The sequence below is a fragment of the Didymosphaeria variabile genome (genome assembly GCF_027946475.1).
Source record: "Didymosphaeria variabile strain IMI 356815 chromosome Unknown scaffold_9, whole genome shotgun sequence".
NCBI classification, from domain to species: Eukaryota; Fungi; Ascomycota; class Dothideomycetes; order Pleosporales; family Didymosphaeriaceae; genus Didymosphaeria; species Didymosphaeria variabile.
In genome coordinates this window covers 2212664-2229935 of record NW_026611628.1, presented here as the reverse complement: position 1 = coordinate 2229935, position 17272 = coordinate 2212664, and the positions used below count along the sequence as shown (strand labels likewise).

The 17272-nt window shown below is 51.6% G+C and overlaps 7 protein-coding genes across 7 annotated transcripts; 5 read left to right on the top strand and 2 right to left on the bottom strand.

Moving 5' to 3' along the window:
* Positions 1 to 1269: 1269 nt before the first annotated feature.
* Positions 1270 to 2374, top strand: N0V89_012065 (uncharacterized protein; the record flags this gene model as incomplete). Its single annotated transcript, XM_056220790.1, has 2 exons — positions 1270 to 1278; positions 1496 to 2374. The coding sequence occupies 2 exons, from the start codon at positions 1270 to 1272 to the stop codon at positions 2372 to 2374; spliced, it is 888 nt and encodes a 295-aa protein (XP_056066093.1).
* Positions 2375 to 4265: 1891 nt separating this feature from the next.
* N0V89_012064 (uncharacterized protein) lies at positions 4266 to 4793 on the bottom strand (the record flags this gene model as incomplete). Its single annotated transcript, XM_056220789.1, has 2 exons — positions 4266 to 4628; positions 4788 to 4793. The coding sequence occupies 2 exons, from the start codon at positions 4791 to 4793 to the stop codon at positions 4266 to 4268; spliced, it is 369 nt and encodes a 122-aa protein (XP_056066092.1).
* Positions 4794 to 5296: 503 nt separating this feature from the next.
* On the bottom strand, positions 5297 to 5733 carry N0V89_012063 (uncharacterized protein; the record flags this gene model as incomplete). The annotated part of the gene is made up of 2 exons (XM_056220788.1): positions 5297 to 5663; positions 5726 to 5733. The coding sequence occupies 2 exons, from the start codon at positions 5731 to 5733 to the stop codon at positions 5297 to 5299; spliced, it is 375 nt and encodes a 124-aa protein (XP_056066091.1).
* Positions 5734 to 8239: 2506 nt separating this feature from the next.
* N0V89_012062 (uncharacterized protein) lies at positions 8240 to 9548 on the top strand (the record flags this gene model as incomplete). The annotated part of the gene is made up of 3 exons (XM_056220787.1): positions 8240 to 8244; positions 8476 to 8483; positions 8524 to 9548. The coding sequence occupies 3 exons, from the start codon at positions 8240 to 8242 to the stop codon at positions 9546 to 9548; spliced, it is 1038 nt and encodes a 345-aa protein (XP_056066090.1).
* Positions 9549 to 9644: 96 nt separating this feature from the next.
* Positions 9645 to 10232, top strand: N0V89_012061 (uncharacterized protein; the record flags this gene model as incomplete). Its single annotated transcript, XM_056220786.1, has 2 exons — positions 9645 to 9653; positions 9708 to 10232. 2 exons carry the CDS (start codon positions 9645 to 9647, stop codon positions 10230 to 10232), a joined length of 534 nt encoding a protein of 177 aa, XP_056066089.1.
* Positions 10233 to 13792: 3560 nt separating this feature from the next.
* Positions 13793 to 14984, top strand: N0V89_012060 (uncharacterized protein; the record flags this gene model as incomplete). Its single annotated transcript, XM_056220785.1, has 2 exons — positions 13793 to 14773; positions 14850 to 14984. 2 exons carry the CDS (start codon positions 13793 to 13795, stop codon positions 14982 to 14984), a joined length of 1116 nt encoding a protein of 371 aa, XP_056066088.1.
* A 1379-nt stretch (positions 14985 to 16363) lies between these two features.
* N0V89_012059 (uncharacterized protein) lies at positions 16364 to 16880 on the top strand (the record flags this gene model as incomplete). The annotated part of the gene is made up of 2 exons (XM_056220784.1): positions 16364 to 16369; positions 16449 to 16880. 2 exons carry the CDS (start codon positions 16364 to 16366, stop codon positions 16878 to 16880), a joined length of 438 nt encoding a protein of 145 aa, XP_056066087.1.
* Positions 16881 to 17272: the final 392 nt, after the last annotated feature.

Below are 17272 nucleotides of genomic sequence, written 5' to 3'. Positions count from 1 at the left end.
CATAGGTCCCGCGGAAATGATTCAGCAATACTTGCACAGCATGTCCCACTGTGTTCTGCAAATCTCGAAGCCGCTTCGGCAAACATGCTCCAGGGGGCAGACACGGAACCGCATACCATCAACACGTCTTGTGGCATCGTGATTTCTTAAACGGTCCAGATCCTTTTCCACCATGGAGTCCACGGCGGATTCATCAGTCTTCGCAGGGCCTCAAACAAGTTCATTTGGGCCTCTAAGTACCCTGCTGATCCCCTCGAGGAGAGGTAGCCCAATCTGTCGAGATGAGAGTCGCTTCCCAATGCGCGTAGGAAAGAGAAGACCTCTCGTGTTGTGAACGTGGATTGACCCAAGCCGGCTTTGTACCTTGTTCGCAACGCTCCGGGGTCAAGGTGCCCATCAGTGTGTAGAAAGTCGCGATGATCTCCATAGAAATGCACAATCTCTGGCGTATCCTTTTTGCGTTTGGTATCTCCCAACCCATCGCCTAGATAGATGAATACGGCCGCAGATGACTGATAGATAAGTCCCATCAACTCCACCTGATGTGTTCTCTCGTCTAAATCATCTTGGTTGATTGAGAGCGCGTCAATCCATATGATAAGGCCCTCCTCATGGCTCAGCCGCAAATGCCGAAGCGCGCTTTCGAGATTGACCGTGACCGCGAACGGTTTCCCGTTCAGTAGTATCTCCCTCGTAGCCCTTCAGGAGCCCCATACGTAAGACAACGAGTAATACCTAGGATGCTCGCCAAGATTCGTTCGCTGGAGTTCGCAGCGTACAGGGTCGGTCCATTCGCCTGGGAGAAGCTTCACGAGGCGAATGTCGTTGCTGTGGAGGGGGCCGTCGTTGTATGCTTCTGTGCTCATCGCGGTGGCAGACATATGCTATCAAATATAGGCGTCTGCTTGTGTTAACGGCCCTGTGGCGCCATGCGATGCGTCGTCTATGTATGTTGGATGCATGCTTGACCGGTGAGGCAGCTGCGCCTTCTTTCGCGCATGCAGGCTTCAATCTACAGGGGGCAACCGCGACCACAACGTGAATGACGCCTTCGCGTGCCTCGAATGCATTTGTTTCTGAGATGATGTACATATGTACTTTTGATCCACCCTGCGATGTACTGCAGGCGATGACGCCGGGCCACGTGCTAGATCTGTTTCTGGGATGGCTTCCGTAATCTGGTTCGTAGGGCTGAAACCGTTGTGCCGAGGCAAGTCTCCATCGCTCACCCCGAACCCCACATCTTCCTCACTAATCCCACGGTAGGCAATGTCATCCGTGCATACCGCCGAAATACTACATCAAGCCTCGGTACCGCGACATCGAAATCGATTCTGGCTTGTTTCCCCACCCTTTCGGACTCCCTCCTACACCATCTGAAGAGCAGGACAAGAATTGATTACTGCACGTTCATCACCACAGCGGACCTTCCGGACACTGCGCATAACATTACCTTCTTCCCCCTCTTTCTCCAGCTCTCAACATATCCCCCAAGATGCCCTCCTACACATCAATCCACCTAGCCGAACGGCCCAAGGACCAGATCGTCCCCGGGAAAACCTTCACCGCAAAGCAACACCCCATCCCCAGCGCCTCCAGTCTCAAAGATGGCGAAGTCCTCTTCCAAACCCTGTACTTGTCCCTCGACCCCGCGATGCGCGGCTGGCTCAACGACACCCGCTCGTACGTGCCGCCTGTCAAGATCGGCGAGGTAATGCGCGGCGCAGCAATTGGCATCGTCCTCGCGTCCAAGTCGCAAAAGTTTCCGGTCGGAACCTATGCGAGTGGCACCGTAGGCTGGACTGAGTACGTCGTTGTGAAAGAAAAGCAGCTACAGGCTCTGGACCTTCCGGAGGGTGCGGTACCGACGGATGCGCTGAGTGTGCTTGGTATGACCGGGTTGACGGCGTATTTTGGTATTCTGGATGTGGGTCAGGTAAAGCAGGGGGATTTTGTTGTGGTTTCGGGTGCTGCAGGCGCGACAGGCAGTGTAGTCGGTCAGATTGCGAAGATCAAGGGGGCGACGGTATTGGGGCTTGCTGGTGGCGATGATAAGGTGAAGTGGTTGAAGGAGGAGTTGGGTTTCGACTATGCGTTGAACTACAAGGATCCCGAGTTTGCGAAGAAGTTCAGAGAGGCGACAAAAGGACTGATCGATGTTTATTTTGACAATGGTAAGTGCAGGGTAAATTCTGGGCTTGAATTGGCAACTAACGGTGACAGTTGGTGGAGAGATCCTCGATATGGCTCTCGCCAGAGCAAAGCCACATGCAAGGTTCGTCATGTGTGGTGCTATCAGTCAGTACAACAAGGCCAAGGCACAAGGACCAAAGGTGAGTGGGCAAGCATCTTCTCTGTTTTAACTTTACGCTGATTTTCGAAGAACTACCTCATGGTTATCTCGATGCGGATACGCATGCAAGGCTTCATCGTCTTCGATTACGAGAAGCAGTACCCGGAGGCGAGGAAGCAGCTGGCGCAATGGCTCTCAGAAGGCAAATTGAAGCGGAAGGAGACGATTGTGAAAGGCGGGTTGACAAAGGCGGAGCAGGCCCTCGTAGATCTGTACAATGGTGTGAACACTGGTGAGTACTATATTTATGTCTTTGGGGACAGATTGCTAACAAGACAAGGTAAATTGCTCGTTGAAGTTGCGAAACCTGAGGATGTAAAGTCGAAACTGTAAAACAGCTGCGAGATTTGTACAATGACTGCCTATTCTTTCACTGCGATAACAAGAAATGAGGGAAAACATTACAGCTCCTTCTCGGATCACTGTCACGCCGTATACCTCTACTCAATGTAAGCAAGAGTTGATACAGTGATAGTGACGAACTATCGTGATCTGAGCCCTTGAAGTCAAAATATGGAAGTTTTCACATTGAAAGGTCTTCGCAAACGACATTCTCAATTAGGCTACAGAAAGCGCGACTCGACACCGAAGTTCCACTGCCATTTCTCAGTCTACTTTTCTCAGCCCACGATATCAACCGAATTGACTGCCGGATACGTAGGCCCTTTGCTTCGCATACACTCGGAGGGCACAACGTAGATCAAATCAACTACCGCCACATTAGAAGCTGGTCTTCATACAAACATTACTTCCAAGCCTTCACTGTTTAACATACAGGAGAGCTATATAGAAAGATCTTGCAAATGCCTTGGCACAAACTCTGTAAGTCTGTAACAATCCTCCCTTTACACCTATTAATCCATCCTCCAGGCTCGTGTACCAGAATCGCGATCTTCCTAGCCACAGTCTCCACCCTCACTCTTTACAGTAAGCCTCTCAGTGTGTCAAAAGTACACCAATCTCACACGCTATCACAGGCGTCCTCCTCACAGGCTGCGTCTCCAACACCGCAGCCACCCCCTCCATCTACCTATTTACCATCCGCAAATCGAACACCTGGCTCCGCGTCGGCAACATCGGTTCCTGCTTTGGCAACGGCGATCTTCAGTCGAAGCCCGTCGCTTGCGCACCCACCGTTCTTGGCGGCAAAGAAGACTTCGCAGGGGCGGATGGATTAGCACTTGTCAGACATGCAAAGACTATGCAGCTAGCCACACTCCCTCTCTTCTCCCTGCTATCAGTGCTGTGCTACATGATCTCCGCGGGGTGTTTCTTCTACTGGGAGTATGATAGGCCGCACATGTATCAGGCGGGTAGCAGGCATAATAGACTAACATTCAAATTGGCCTATGTAAGCGTTGCACTCGCTCTTGTTGCGCTGTTTCAGATGTGGGCTTCTGTTTATGGCATGGCGCATGCGAGCGCGATTGGTGAGAGTCTGGATGTCGAAGTTAAGTTGAGCACCGTTGGTCTGGGGCTGCAGGGGGGAGCTTTAGGAGTGCAGTTTTTGTTTGCACTGGGGATGAAGGGCAAGTGGGTGAGTATGATGAGACGGCGCAAGTAGGTACAGTAGGCGTAAGCGATGCATGGAAGAGGTAGTGGTCGAAGAGAGACTCTCAAGTGCATGGGTTCAGTTGCCCGCACAGTGGCATTCTAGAGGTTAGTTGACAAAAATTCAAAAAGAATGGACATTGAAGTTGAACGCCGAGCTCCTAATGCAATATACGATACGGCTCCTTTCAGTTTGGGTCCGCTTAGTGATGTTGACTGTTCTTGAAGTTCGACTGCCACGCTATCTTACGAAACATTTTCTGACTCGACGGATGAGGGGTTGCTGAGAATGTAAGTCCCGCTTGAGTATGAACAGAGTTCAAGTACATGTCAAGGCTTTCTCTGAATTATGCAAAGGCCTTCAGTAGTCGCGCATTCTATGCGCAGGTTTGAATCGGACCCAGAACGACGGCCTGTCCCAATATGCGTAGAATTTGAAGTCCTTTTCGAACGACAAGTCTTCCTGGCCTTGCACAGCCTCCAATTCAAATTCCCACAAGACTCTAGCAATGAAGAGACGGATCAAGGAGACAGCTATCGCGCCACCGGGGCAGCCTCGAAGACCTTGACTGAAAGGTTTCGCGGCCTTCAATTCGTCGCTCGCATACTTTAAATCGAATTGAGGATGATCGGATGGCAGCCATCGTTCGGGGCAGAACTTGAGCGGGTCCGTGAAATATTTCGGACTTCTTGCTGCGGCGAAGTAGCTGATCTGGCACGTCACCTACACTGAATGAGCATCTGGTAGCAGCAAGAGTGGGGGCAGGGGACTTGGCCACACTTACGCCTTGAGGTATGTATTCCCCATCTACGACAGCACCGGGACTTACTCGAGGTAAGCCATCTGTTGTTTCTTGATGAAGACGAAGACTTTCATGTACACAACCATTGAGATACTTCAAACTCGTCACGGCTTCCATGTCGATTGCTCTGTACTCTGCAAAAGCTCCTCTGATCTCTTTTACCAAAGCTGTATAAGCGTCCGGCTCCTTGAGAAGAAAGAAGATGAGAGAATAAAATTGGTTTGCGAGCGGCTGCCAACTGGCTAACAGCACCTGTGCTGCAACATTTTCCAGGTGGAAGATAACTTTCTTGTCATCGGGTACGGGTTTGTCGGCAGGAAGAAGCTGTTCAAAATAGTCCAAATGCTCGATCTTGTGACGACGCTCGATACGCGCTCTTACATATTCGGTGTTGAGTTTGATAAGTTTAGGCAGTGCAAACCAAACCGACGGCGGTATCGTCAGGTATTGCAGAACAGTGAACAAGCGAAACTTCCTTGTCAGTTGGCTTGCCGCCACGAATAAGTTCAACTTTGGGGTAGTGCTGAGCAGAATGGAATCCTTCACTGTGTTTTTTTTAGCGTATTGCGCGTGGGCTCGCATCGTCCTTTCACTTACTGTCTCGCATCTGACCCATGTCACGACCGTATGTCATGTCCGCAGAGAGATCTAGCGCCAACCAGTCTGACCAGCTGCGCATATCTACTCCCTTCTTGTCTGCGCCCAAGGTCTTCATCTTCTTGATGAAGAAATCGAAGTGCTCATTCACTGTAACCTCCTTTGCTTTAAGGTTCCTTGTGCTGAAAGCGGGAGCAAGTTTCTTCGCTACCTCGCGGTGCTTGACAGGATCGGGTTCTCCGGAGATGCCGTTATCGCCGGTATCGAGGGCGTCATAGCCAACTTGCACGAAAAGCTCGAGGTTCTTCTCCTGTGCGAGGTATATGTCTGCCCCGATGATGTAAGTCAAAGGTCTTTGTCTATTGATTGTGGAGATGGAGAGATAGCACAGACCTTTGGCAGCCCGTGGGGAGAGAAAAACGAGTTCATTGGGAGCAATGCGGACCACATCGCCTGAGCAGTCAGTCTTCCGCGATTTGGTTGAGCAGGCATAGTCGTACCATAGTTTCTGAGCACGCTGGCGATGATCCATGGATACCTTCCTGACGTACTAAGTGTTCAAAAGTCAAAAGTGCCCGCTACACGGTTTGATGGAAAGGTATAGTATATGCACCTAGTGTAGGCCCACCACAGATTGCTAAAGGCGGCAAGCCGTGGACCCGGATATTTGGAGAGTGGATGGAAGCTAATACAGTAGATAGTGTGAGCTAAGTAGTAGGCGACAATCTGCTCATGGTAGTGGATCAGCGTATGATGGTTGTATGATTCACGATTAGGACTGACCAAGGTAATAGTAGCGGTAAGAACTTGGGTAGAAGTAAAGAAGCCCAGTTGCTGGCCCCATACATCACTCGATGGGGCCATGTTGACGATAGGGGTGCACCGGCCCTGGTTTGGGTGTCTGTTCTTGGTGTCGGGAGTGTGAGGCCTGGTGGCGGCGCTCGCAAAGGATGTAGGGCTGGGAACTGTGCCGTCGGGTGTAACGTGACGTCCAAATTTGGTCTCGGTTTTGGTTCACCGTTGCTCGACCAATCGGGACTCTGTAGCCAAATCACAAGAGACAGCTCCAGGTCACGACCTGACTCCGCTGTGTGGAGCGATTCGCGATACTATCTCGCTCATGTTGCGGAACTTTCAACGTTGGGTTGTCAAGACCGCTCGAAACACTAAACTGATTAAGGCTAAACCGGTAATTTCTTGGAAGGATTCATGAGCTACTCATTTGACGACTTTGTCATTGATCCAGCGACGGCACAGCTTGTTTACATATCCTTCGTTACCCTCCTGCTATGTTTTATCTTGACCGGTCTGCGCTTGATTCCTATCCAAAGACCAATACGAAAGCTGGGATGGGATGATGCCTTTGCGGGTTCTCGCACTCGTCGTGTTATTTGGCTACGCAATCTGCCCCTTCATCGGTCAGTCGCAACCAAGAGACTTGACTCTCACGAGCTTAATGTGTCGTTCGTGGTAATCGGTCTTGCGGGCAAATGAAGAAGGTCTGGCACTCAAGTCGGTTCTTCAATTACTACGATTGCACCCATGCACCAACCGTGTTACTCGCTGTGGGGGCCTAGTCTAGCGACAGCCCCACATGGCCACTGCATTGCTTATGCAAGCAGCTTGAGGCACAGCGGAGGGGGATTTATCAGGGCTACTCGGCAAGTGCATCTAGCGGAAAACGTTCCGCTCTATGGACTATGGTTCCCGTTGTAGTAGGTCTGGTCGGACTATTGCTCTTGAGGTACCACATGCATAACATGCCCCTGTGACGGCATAACTTTGTAGAGATACGGCACTTCCGACTGCTAATGCCGGGTATTCCGTGCTCGATGGATCTCATACCCAACTGAGAAGGTAAGGCCCACAACAGTCCAGGCCCTCAGGACCCCCATGGGTCCTTTTGCTCGCAGTCACATGCGTTTGAGCTGTACTGATATTCCCCTCATCCTCAATAAATGTCGAGCTGAGTTTCTCTAACTTGGCCGCTGCTCAAGTACATGCTACTATACGTACAAAGTATGTGTAAGTGTGGAGCTCGTGTTCCCGCAACCACAAGCTCGTGTCTGCGCCTCGGCTATCTGATCTGTACAAGGATATGCGCCACGCAATTTAGTCCTACCTTTCCAGGACAAAGCTAATGCTTGGCCACCAATGATATCACGAATGATATACCAGGGTATAAACCGTTTCCTTCCGATACGGATGGTCGATGGATTCCTCGCAAATTGCTCCTCCTTGACTCCGCCGGTAATTCTGCTGTGCCTCTCATTACTCGAGGCGAGGAGGTATGTCAACTGTGGCCGAACATTAGGCGCCTTGCTACGAGGCGGTGCACGAGAAGTTTGTCCGTACCTGGGCATTCGCATGTTTCAAGGGTGTGGTGAGTGACGGCATGGCCGAACTATATCATACCACCAGTAATTCTAGGGTCCTTGCAACCTTGCAATTGATATAAGTACTCTCCGGATACCTCAGGCCGGCCCTTCTTCGTCGCTGCAGGTTGCCTCTAATCGCAGTCCACCATGCATCAACATAAACTAGTACTATCGTTGTCATGGGCGCTCTTGTCGACTTCGTTCGTTGCAGCTCAACGAACGGGCGACAGAGTCTGCGGTCAAATCGCAGTGCTACAGAAGGCAGCACAAGATGCCAACCCATCAGGTACGAGCCTAATGCCGCATGAGATGGCTTTGCTAATCTTTTGGTAGCTGTACCCGCCAGTATACCCATCAAGCCAACCGTCGACTGCCTCAAGAACATCACCGTGGGTCAAGGACGTACCTATGATATAAACCTTATGCTACAGAACATGGACCTCTACCTTGATTTTGAGACTAGTAAGTGAACTGCACATACTCTATGTACATCACTGATCTCCCGATAGCTCTGGATTCCTTGAAGAACCCTCCCGCCGACTGGCCATATCCTGCGCATGACGTTCGTGCCAGACTAGAAGAGGTGAAGAGTAAAGTTAAGAGCAAGGGCTACGCGAACGACTACGAGTTTCAAGTCGAATTGTTCGAGAAGGTATTCGCGCCTGCGCACAGTGGACATTTTATCTTCTACCCTGATCTTCTTGTCAATCCGTGGTATTGGAGTAGAACGGTATCTCTAGTCTCGATCAGCAAAGACGGGTCCGCCCTGCCAGAGATCTACTTCCGCGGTAAGGCTCCTCAGTAAAATTTGACGGGAGATATACTAATTGGTGACTGGTAGACGATATTCTCAACTCTGTCGCCGATGCATCTCCTCTATCCAAGATTGACGGACAAGATGCACAGCAATTCATCCAGGACCTCGTATTCCGAGCAGCCTCGCAAGACCCTGACGCAGGCTACAACGCCATGTTCTACAACAAAGCGCAAGTCGCGGCGAAACTCTCCAACGGTGGGTACTTTGCCCAGGGCGGACGCACCAGCAACATCTATCCGGGCGAGAACACGACCTATACGTTCGAAAACGGAACGTCTGTCACCGTAGATAACGTCGCACTGCTGAGATATGACTTCACCGGTGCCACCGACAATCAATACTTCATCAATCGATACGCCGGTACAACTAGCTTTAGCGCAAATAAAATCAACATCCCGAATGCACCGTCTGGATATCCGACAGCGGTCGTCGCAACAAAAGACGGCACATTAGCCGGGTACTATCTTTCAGGCGACGGCCTAGATGATATTGCAGTGCTCAGCGTGCTCTCGTTCTCTCCCAGCAGTGTGAAAGAGTACCAAGCCGTAGCCGAGACCTTCCTCGCCGACGCCAAACGCGATGGCAAGAAGAAGCTCGTCGTAGACCTCAGCGCCAACAACGGGGGCTACGTCCTCTCAGGGTACGACCTATTCCGCCAGCTCTTCCCGCAACATGAGCAATTCGGCCTGACGCGTTTCCGCAACAACAAGATCCAAGACACAGCTGTCAAGATTAGCCAGAAGATTGTGCCTGAGCCTTTTGATCCGGCGAACGGAGCTATGGAGCAGGTTCGTGCGTACGAGAAGAGCTGGTGCTATAAGCACGATCTGGACCAGGATGGGAAGAAGTTCAAGAGCGCGGAGGAAAAGTGGGCGGATCATAAGGTTGGGGAGTCGAGTTATAGCTCGCTTTTGCAGTGGGATTTGAGTGATCCGTTCTTGACGACGCAGGGGCCAGTGGCGTTTGGGACGGAGATTACCGGGTATGGGAATAGGACGAACTTCACGCAGCCGTTTGCTGCGGAAGATATCATTATGGTAAGTCACTAGTTTCTCAACACAGCAAAGACGAACAGGAAACTGACGGGTGTTGTATAGCTCACCGACGGGTTCTGCGCCTCAACATGCTTCCTCTTCAGCGACTTCATGAAGCAAGTAAACGTCAAGTCTATCGCTGTTGGAGGACTCCCGAACACCAAGCCCATGCAGGCTGTTGGAGGCGTCAAGGGCGGCGAGCTTTCCACGTGGGCGGACCTCTACACCGAGGTGTACCAAGACGCGTTCTATCTGTGGCAAAGGATCAACATGTCCGATCCCGACTATGCTAACCAGAAGAGGACGTTTTTGGACCACCGGGAGTACATAGGGTACACCGCGACCGCCGGTGCCAACATTCGCGATGTCATACAAAAGGACCACATTGACGATGGGCTCGCCGCGCAGTTTGTGAGGGAAGATGCTGATTGTCGGCTGTTTTATACAAAGGACATGATTGTTGATGTCGAGAATGTGTGGAAGAAGGCTGTAGACGTTACATGGGAAGGAGGAAAGTGTGTGAATGGTGGTCTGTCGAAGAGAGATGCATCGAATGATAAGAGAGAAAGAAGGAAGACAGCAAGCGCAGGAGCCAAGCCATCGGTGGGATTGAAGACAAAAAGGGTGAACGTGGAGGAGGAGACCGTGGAGAAGAATGCAGCATGGCGCATCGTGCATGGACGGAAAGCCTTCGAGTAAGATAATATTGACAGGTTGAATGAAGCGTGCAAACTTGATGCCAAAGTACTGTAAATGTGCGACCCTCCTTCTCTTACATGAGCAGCGTGTGCCGCCATTATGTGCCATTGCCCTCCCCATTAACTTGCATAAATACCATCAGCACAGCAGCATACGCCGCAGTCGCAGCCACGACTTCGCCCGGTCGATTGACTGTAGCTGTTGACATGAGGCCAACGAAGACGCATATGAACCCAGTCATGATTGCCAGCTTCTTCGTATCTTTGTCCACAAATTCCAACCACCAGAGGGGTGCTAGCAACATGATGAGCCCGCCTAGTATTATGCTAGTGTTGGTGAGAAAGTCAAACCGGGAGTTGGACGAGTAAACCGTCGTAGAGGATGCTTGACGGTCATTGCTGACGTGCTTGTCGCGAAAGAAGCGGCTGCGGTGAAGGTGCTGGAACGATTCGAGCCAGCGACCAAGAGGTGGACGCGTGCGATGGTTTATTGAAGTTAGGTCGTCGTTATGGTCGATGAACGAAGCCTCTTCTTGGGCAATAGCGCCACGGCCCAGCCAATTCCTGACGTTCTCGATTTGACGTCTGTCAGCGCGGGGTCGAGCGCGTACTTTGGCGTAGCTGTCTACGAATTGATCTATGCATGTCAATAGGGATTCCGACCTAGCTAAGAAGGAATTGCAGACTGTAATGTTGCAAGAGCGAGCTCAGTTCTCCCATGTGTGCGTGTCGCTGCTGCATCCACTTCTCGTCCCATCTCAAACTATCGTTTCTAAGCTTGTCATCTGGATGCGATGTCTCCACCAATTGATCGAGTCTATTGATGTCATCCTCTATTCGCGTGATTCGGTCTTGCATCCATAGTATTGTACGAGCGTTGAGATCCTGGAAACGGCGAATGATGAAGAAATCATCTTCGGTAGCCATCCAAGCGCTGAAAGCCCTATATCCTTCGAACTTCCACGCTGAATTCCGTTTCTCTTGCGAGGTGGTCGTGAATGTTGATGATCGAGAAAGTGGCTGAAGGGGAATTGGGGGCGATGTGCTGGGCAGGTTCGACGTAGGTGCAAGTACCGGACCTGGAAGAGAAGTAGAGGGTGCAGTCATGGAGTTGTATGCCATTTTGCATGATCATGATGTTTGTTGTCTCGTCCGATGCTTCCGTTGATTGTTCTTTAGCTGTAGATATTCAGTTGCACAGAAGGCTGAGCCTGAATTCGGGGCGCGATGCACAAGGCTGTGGCTCGGGAACGTGTCTTGTGACGACTGCACCAGGCTGTACGCAGCTGTGGCAGCCTTCCACTTTCCGAACGCGTCGCACTGTGTCCATTGTGTTTTCTTCCGGGGCCAATACAGATCCCCGTCGTGGCAGCCGAACAGCCGTGGCTTCCAGCGCGAGCGCAGATTGGGCCTGAGGCATCCCAACAATTGTGAGGCAGCGGCTCGAGTGACTTCGGCGCGACAGGCTCCCGTTGCCTCGTTGTGGGCAAATGGCGTGATGGGTTCGAATATAATACAGATGAAGGCTGCAAATGACCGATGGCTTTCAGCCTGCGATCTGACCGGTTTCAAGTCATAAACACAATCCAACTCCTGGCCACAGCCAACGCTCCGGAATCCGCCCTGCATTGCGCCAACTGCATTGTTACAGCGCTTCTTACCCTGTAATCACCGCGGCGATGAACGGAAAGTGGAAGAGGGCAAAGACCAAGTTCGACGCTGTTAACGCCTTTGACAGCCTTGAACGAGGTGGTAGCGAGAGGCCAGACCCACGATACAATCCTCAAGGTCGTGTACAGCCACCCAATGACGGTCCGCCTCCGCATGCGCAGCAGAATATCTCACGATATGGGCAGAGTGCTTCGTACTACAGTGGACATCCGCAGTCTACTGTCTCGTCTCCCTTCGTGGGCAACGCATCGCCCCCGCCATTGCAATACTCCCCTCAATCGTCCCCACCACAGCAGTCACAACAGTATTTTCCTCACTCTTCTCCACCACCGCAGCAACCGCAATATTCTCCTCATTCCTCTCCACCACAGCAGCCACATCAGTATTCTCCTCATTCCTCTCCACCGCAGCAATACTCTCCTCATTCCTCTCCACCACAGCAATATTCTCCTCATATGGGAAATTACGGCTTTCCTCCAGCTCAGCCAACGTATGCTGCGCAGCAGAATACAATAACAGGGTCTTACGCGCCTGTACAAGGTTCGCCGCCCCCAATGGCAGATCACAATACCTCAAATAATACTTTTCAAGAGCAGAATCGCGGTTTTGGTGTCGGCAACGAAGGCGGTTCCGGGTATTGGAGCAACCACGGGACAACATACGACCAGTACCAGCAGCCACCGCTACAGGAAACCTATCCGCAGCGAAGCAACACAGTGCACACTTACCCAACTTCGTATGACCAAAATCCGTACGACCAAAATCCGGGCACGCTCTATCGGAGCTCGACCATGCCGAACCAGTATGGCGCACCACCGATTTACGGCCATAACTGTGACGACCATCGCATACAGTGAGTACTAGACAGCCTTCCAGCTGATAGCTTCATAAACTAAGTGAGGATAGATATGATGGGAGTTGCCGCATCTGCCACCCACCGGATTATCACAACTCTTGAATGGGGTTCGCAAGGTTTGTTGAATCTAAATACGATAAGATCAACCAGGAAAGCACTTGGCAACGTCATTTAGGACGAACTACAAGAAGAGCTCTTCGAGCAGCAAAGCGTCGTGTCAGCCTAGTCGCAAAGAGAGCCGAAATCCGGTTACGGGTGAGGATTGTTCAACTGCAGGGATAGGATGATCCCCGTCCTACGCGCGTTATCTGAGGGTGGATATCCCATGTGGCAGCTCTCACCATGTAAGAGGCAGGCGAGGAGCTGTACTCGGTTGCCTTATGAAAGAGCCGCCCGGTCGATGGTATTCCGTCTGACGGATGAACGCTGAGCCATCTGCTGGCGTCACCCGCGCGTCCTATACGCAATGCTCTCGCCCCAAGCTGGGGTTTGGAGAATCGCATGGTCAAGTGGTGGTCCAAGGAACGGGTGTGCGCCAAAGGATGCGAAAACATGGAATAATTCTGTACGCATCCTGAGTCGGGGAGAGTGAGAAAGTAGCATTGAAGAGCTTTGGAGTTGGAGTTCCCTGTAGTGAAGTACGTGTGTCGTCAATTTCGTCTAATTCGTGTTCTTGCGACGTTGTCACTGCAATGGTAGGAGGGAGTGTGAGCGTGTTCGGCGTTAACGTTCGGAGTGGAAGTCGTGCCTAGCTCATTCCTCACTAAGCCTAGCGCACCTCGGCATAACTCCATCGCTCCTCCGCGCCCTAGAAATGATTCGGGCCAGCATGTAGATAACCAACGTTTGCCCCTCATGCCTCCTCCGCGGTTACAGACACTTTGCAGGCTTTCCAGTACGTGGTCTCGCCCGCCGAGCCTGATTCTCCTTACACCGACCCAGTACGACCCTTATTGAAACCCCAACTGGGTAAACAAAGCTATATCAACCCCACCTTTCACCAGAAGCTCCACACAACTTCAAGATTATCCAGCATGTCGGATTTCGCACAGTATACCGCAAATGGTACCAAGTCAACCTCGAACAATGGCCCTACGCAGGGAGAGATAGCATGGGGCTCGCAAAAGAACCCAGCCGCCTACGATTTCCGCTCCGACGTCCACACCACGCCGACCGCTTCGATGCTGAATGCGATCGCGCAATGCACCCTTCTCGACGATGTCACAATGGAGGACCCTACAACACTATCCCTTGAGCGCTTCATTGCCGACCTTACAGGGAAGGAGGACGCGTTGCTTGTCCTTTCAGGCACTATGGGAAACCAGGTTGCGCTTCGATCACATCTTACTGCTCCACCGCAAGCAGTACTGTGCGATCGGAGGGGCCACATCATACAGTATGAGGCCGGAGGCATAGCGACTCTGAGTCAAGCCATGGTACAGCCTATCGATGCGAAGAACAAGAAGTATATCACGTTGGAAGAGGTACAGGAACTCGCCGTCATCTCGGACGACGTTCACGCGTGCCCTACACGCGTAATATCGCTCGAGAACACCTTGAATGGCACGATCATGCCGCTCTCCGAGGTTCGCAGGATATCCGCGTTTGCTCGCGAGAACGGCATCATAATGCATTTGGACGGTGCACGGCTGTGGGAGGCTGTCGCGGCCGGTGCAGGGACTCTCAAAGAGTTCTGCGCCGAATTCGACAGTGTAAGTCTTTGCTTCAGCAAAGGCCTTGGTGCGCCCATTGGAAGCATCGTCATTGGCACGAAAGCATTCATCAAGCGCTCTCGCTGGATTCGCAAGTCTATTGGTGGTGGTCTGCGTCAAGCTGGCGTTGTTGCAGCACCAGCGCGTGTCGCTGTGGAGGAGACCTTCCTTGGTGGTAAACTCACCCAATCACATGAGAATGCGAAGAAAATCGAAAAGTTTTGGACAGACCTGGGCGGCAAGACATCATATCCTGTTGATACGAACATGGTCTGGCTGAATCTCGAGGGCAGCGGCGTAAAGGTGAATCATTTTATTGAACTGGGCGAGCAATACGGGGTGGTAGTGAGAGGGGGGTCGATTCGTGGTACACTATCAGATCGGAGAAGATGCGATACAACGAGTGGGCCAACTTTTCGCCGACGCGCTGAAGGGCCAGGCTGGGGACCTGAAGACGGGCAAAGTGGAGCACAGTCCCGAAGATCTAAAGCTAAAGGGCAAAGGCGTCGAGTAAGCATCTTACAATAACAAGAAATTGCGACTGGCCAAATCATTGTGAGCTGTAAGAGTATAGTGCGCGACCTCTTTCGACTAACCACAGCTTTTCGGATAAAACTCCGAAGGTGTAAGAGCTTCTCGGGAGCAATAACGGTTAGCGAAATGTGAGATGCGACCGCGACCGCGCTGACTGCATGCGCGAACGATGTAACCAATAATACGGCGCCGTGGCTCTGTTCAAGGTATATATCAGTCAAAATTACAAAGCTTGAACATCCAAGCGAATGCTTCTCTACACGAACATGCGCCTCTTCTTCTTGTCTAAAATTGCCATAGTGCTCCCACTGCAGAGCTGTTCAGCTTTCAATCTGTTCACTTCCCCGAGCCAGTTGCCAACCACTGAGTATGATTTCGTAATTGCCGGAGGTGGAACAGCGGTAATCACAAGCGCCGTCTCGCACTAAGAACATTTGCTCACCGGACACAGGGGTGCGTGCTAGCCGCCCGGTTGACCGAGAACCAAAACGTTTCGGTACTCCTCGTTGAAGCTGGTGCCAAGTAAGCGTGAATATCTGGAGCGAGCACGAACACGTCCGTTAAAAAGTCGCGCAGTAACAAAGATTTTTTTCGACTCCATAGTCCCCTTCCTTACACCTTTTCTGGCCAGTACTCCAGCAGACTGGAACTATACTACCACCCCGCAAGCTGGTTACAACAACCGTGTTATCCCATTCGGACGAGGTCACATGCTGGGCGGGAGTAGCAGTGTCAGCAAGTCACATGCCTCTCAAGCACGCATTCGAACCTAGATTATTGACCATTTCCAGATTACTTGGGATACAATCGCGGCTCCAACGATGTTTGGGATCGATTTGCGAGCATCACCGGAGACGACGGATGGGCATGGTCTGCAATGGAAAAGTATTATCTCAAAAGCTCGCGGCTCGTACCGCCAGCAGATGGCCGTAACTACTCAGACCACACAATTGCTTCTGCCCACGGGCACGGGCCGATCGAAGTCAGCATCGCTGGGTATCCGTACGATGTTGATTACCTTGTTGTAAATGCAAGCAAAGATCTGGGACGGCGATTCGCGTTCAATCAGGATTTGAATGCGGATAATACTACTGGTTTTGGTAGGTCCAATCTTCAATTATGGGGACGGTGGATGAGAGTCTAAAATCTAAGTAGGATGGTCGCAAAGTACAATAGGTAATAGTCGGCGAAGTGATTCGGCAACTGCCTATCTGAACCCGTTGTTCAACACGAATGCCCAATTAGATGTCCTCATCAATACTCAAGTCATCAGGTTAATACAGACGGGAGGCAGCAAAGAAACCACCAATGCGAGCAGCAGCGGTATTGAGTTCAAGGCTGCGCAATTGATGCAGTCAAATGCCTGTCAGTCCTCCACGAACTCCAAGCAGAACACCGACTAACCTGACCAGCCAATACAACAACCGTCTCCGCCCGCAAAGAGATCATCCTCTCGGCCGGCACAATAGGCACCCCAAAGCTCCTCATGCTCTCTGGCATTGGATCCTCCGCTACTCTTCAATCTCTCAACATCACGCCCATTGTCAATCTTCCCGACGTAGGCCAGAATCTGACGGATCATCCGCTGATCCCTGTGTACTGGACCGTGCAGCGAAACACCACCGTAGACCCCATATTGCAGAACCAGACCATATTTGCAGAAAACCTACGGCAGTGGAACCAAACAGGCCAAGGACCGATGGTAGATAGCTACGGCAACATCATGGCTTTCCAACGCCTCCCAAAGAACGCGAGCATATGGCAGAGCATCAGTGAAGATCCTGCAGCTGGACCCCTATCCGGTCACACGGAGTTGTTATTCGCTGTAAGATACTTCCCATACCTAGCCACGGTACGAGGAGCGACTAACCAGTAGCCAGGAAGGTTTCATCCCCCTAAGCAACATCCCCTTCCCCCCTTCCGGAACCTACCTCACAACAATCGGCATCGTCGTGTCGCCTACTTCTCGTGGCTCCGTAACGCTTAATAGCTCCGATCCGTTCGCCGCTCCGGTTATTAACCCGGGATATCTCACCACGCTTTTTGATCAGTATGCCGCTGTGCAGGCGATGCGAGATATCTTGACTGTCGTACACAATCCTATTTTTAACGGGTACATCGGCGAGCCATACGGTCCGCTTGCGAATGTGTCAAGCGGTGAGGATATGCTGGCGTATGCGCGGGCTTACTCGTCGACTATCAACCATGCGGTTGGGACGGCGAAGATGAGTCCGAGGGGTTCCCATTGGGGTGTTTTGGATCCAGATT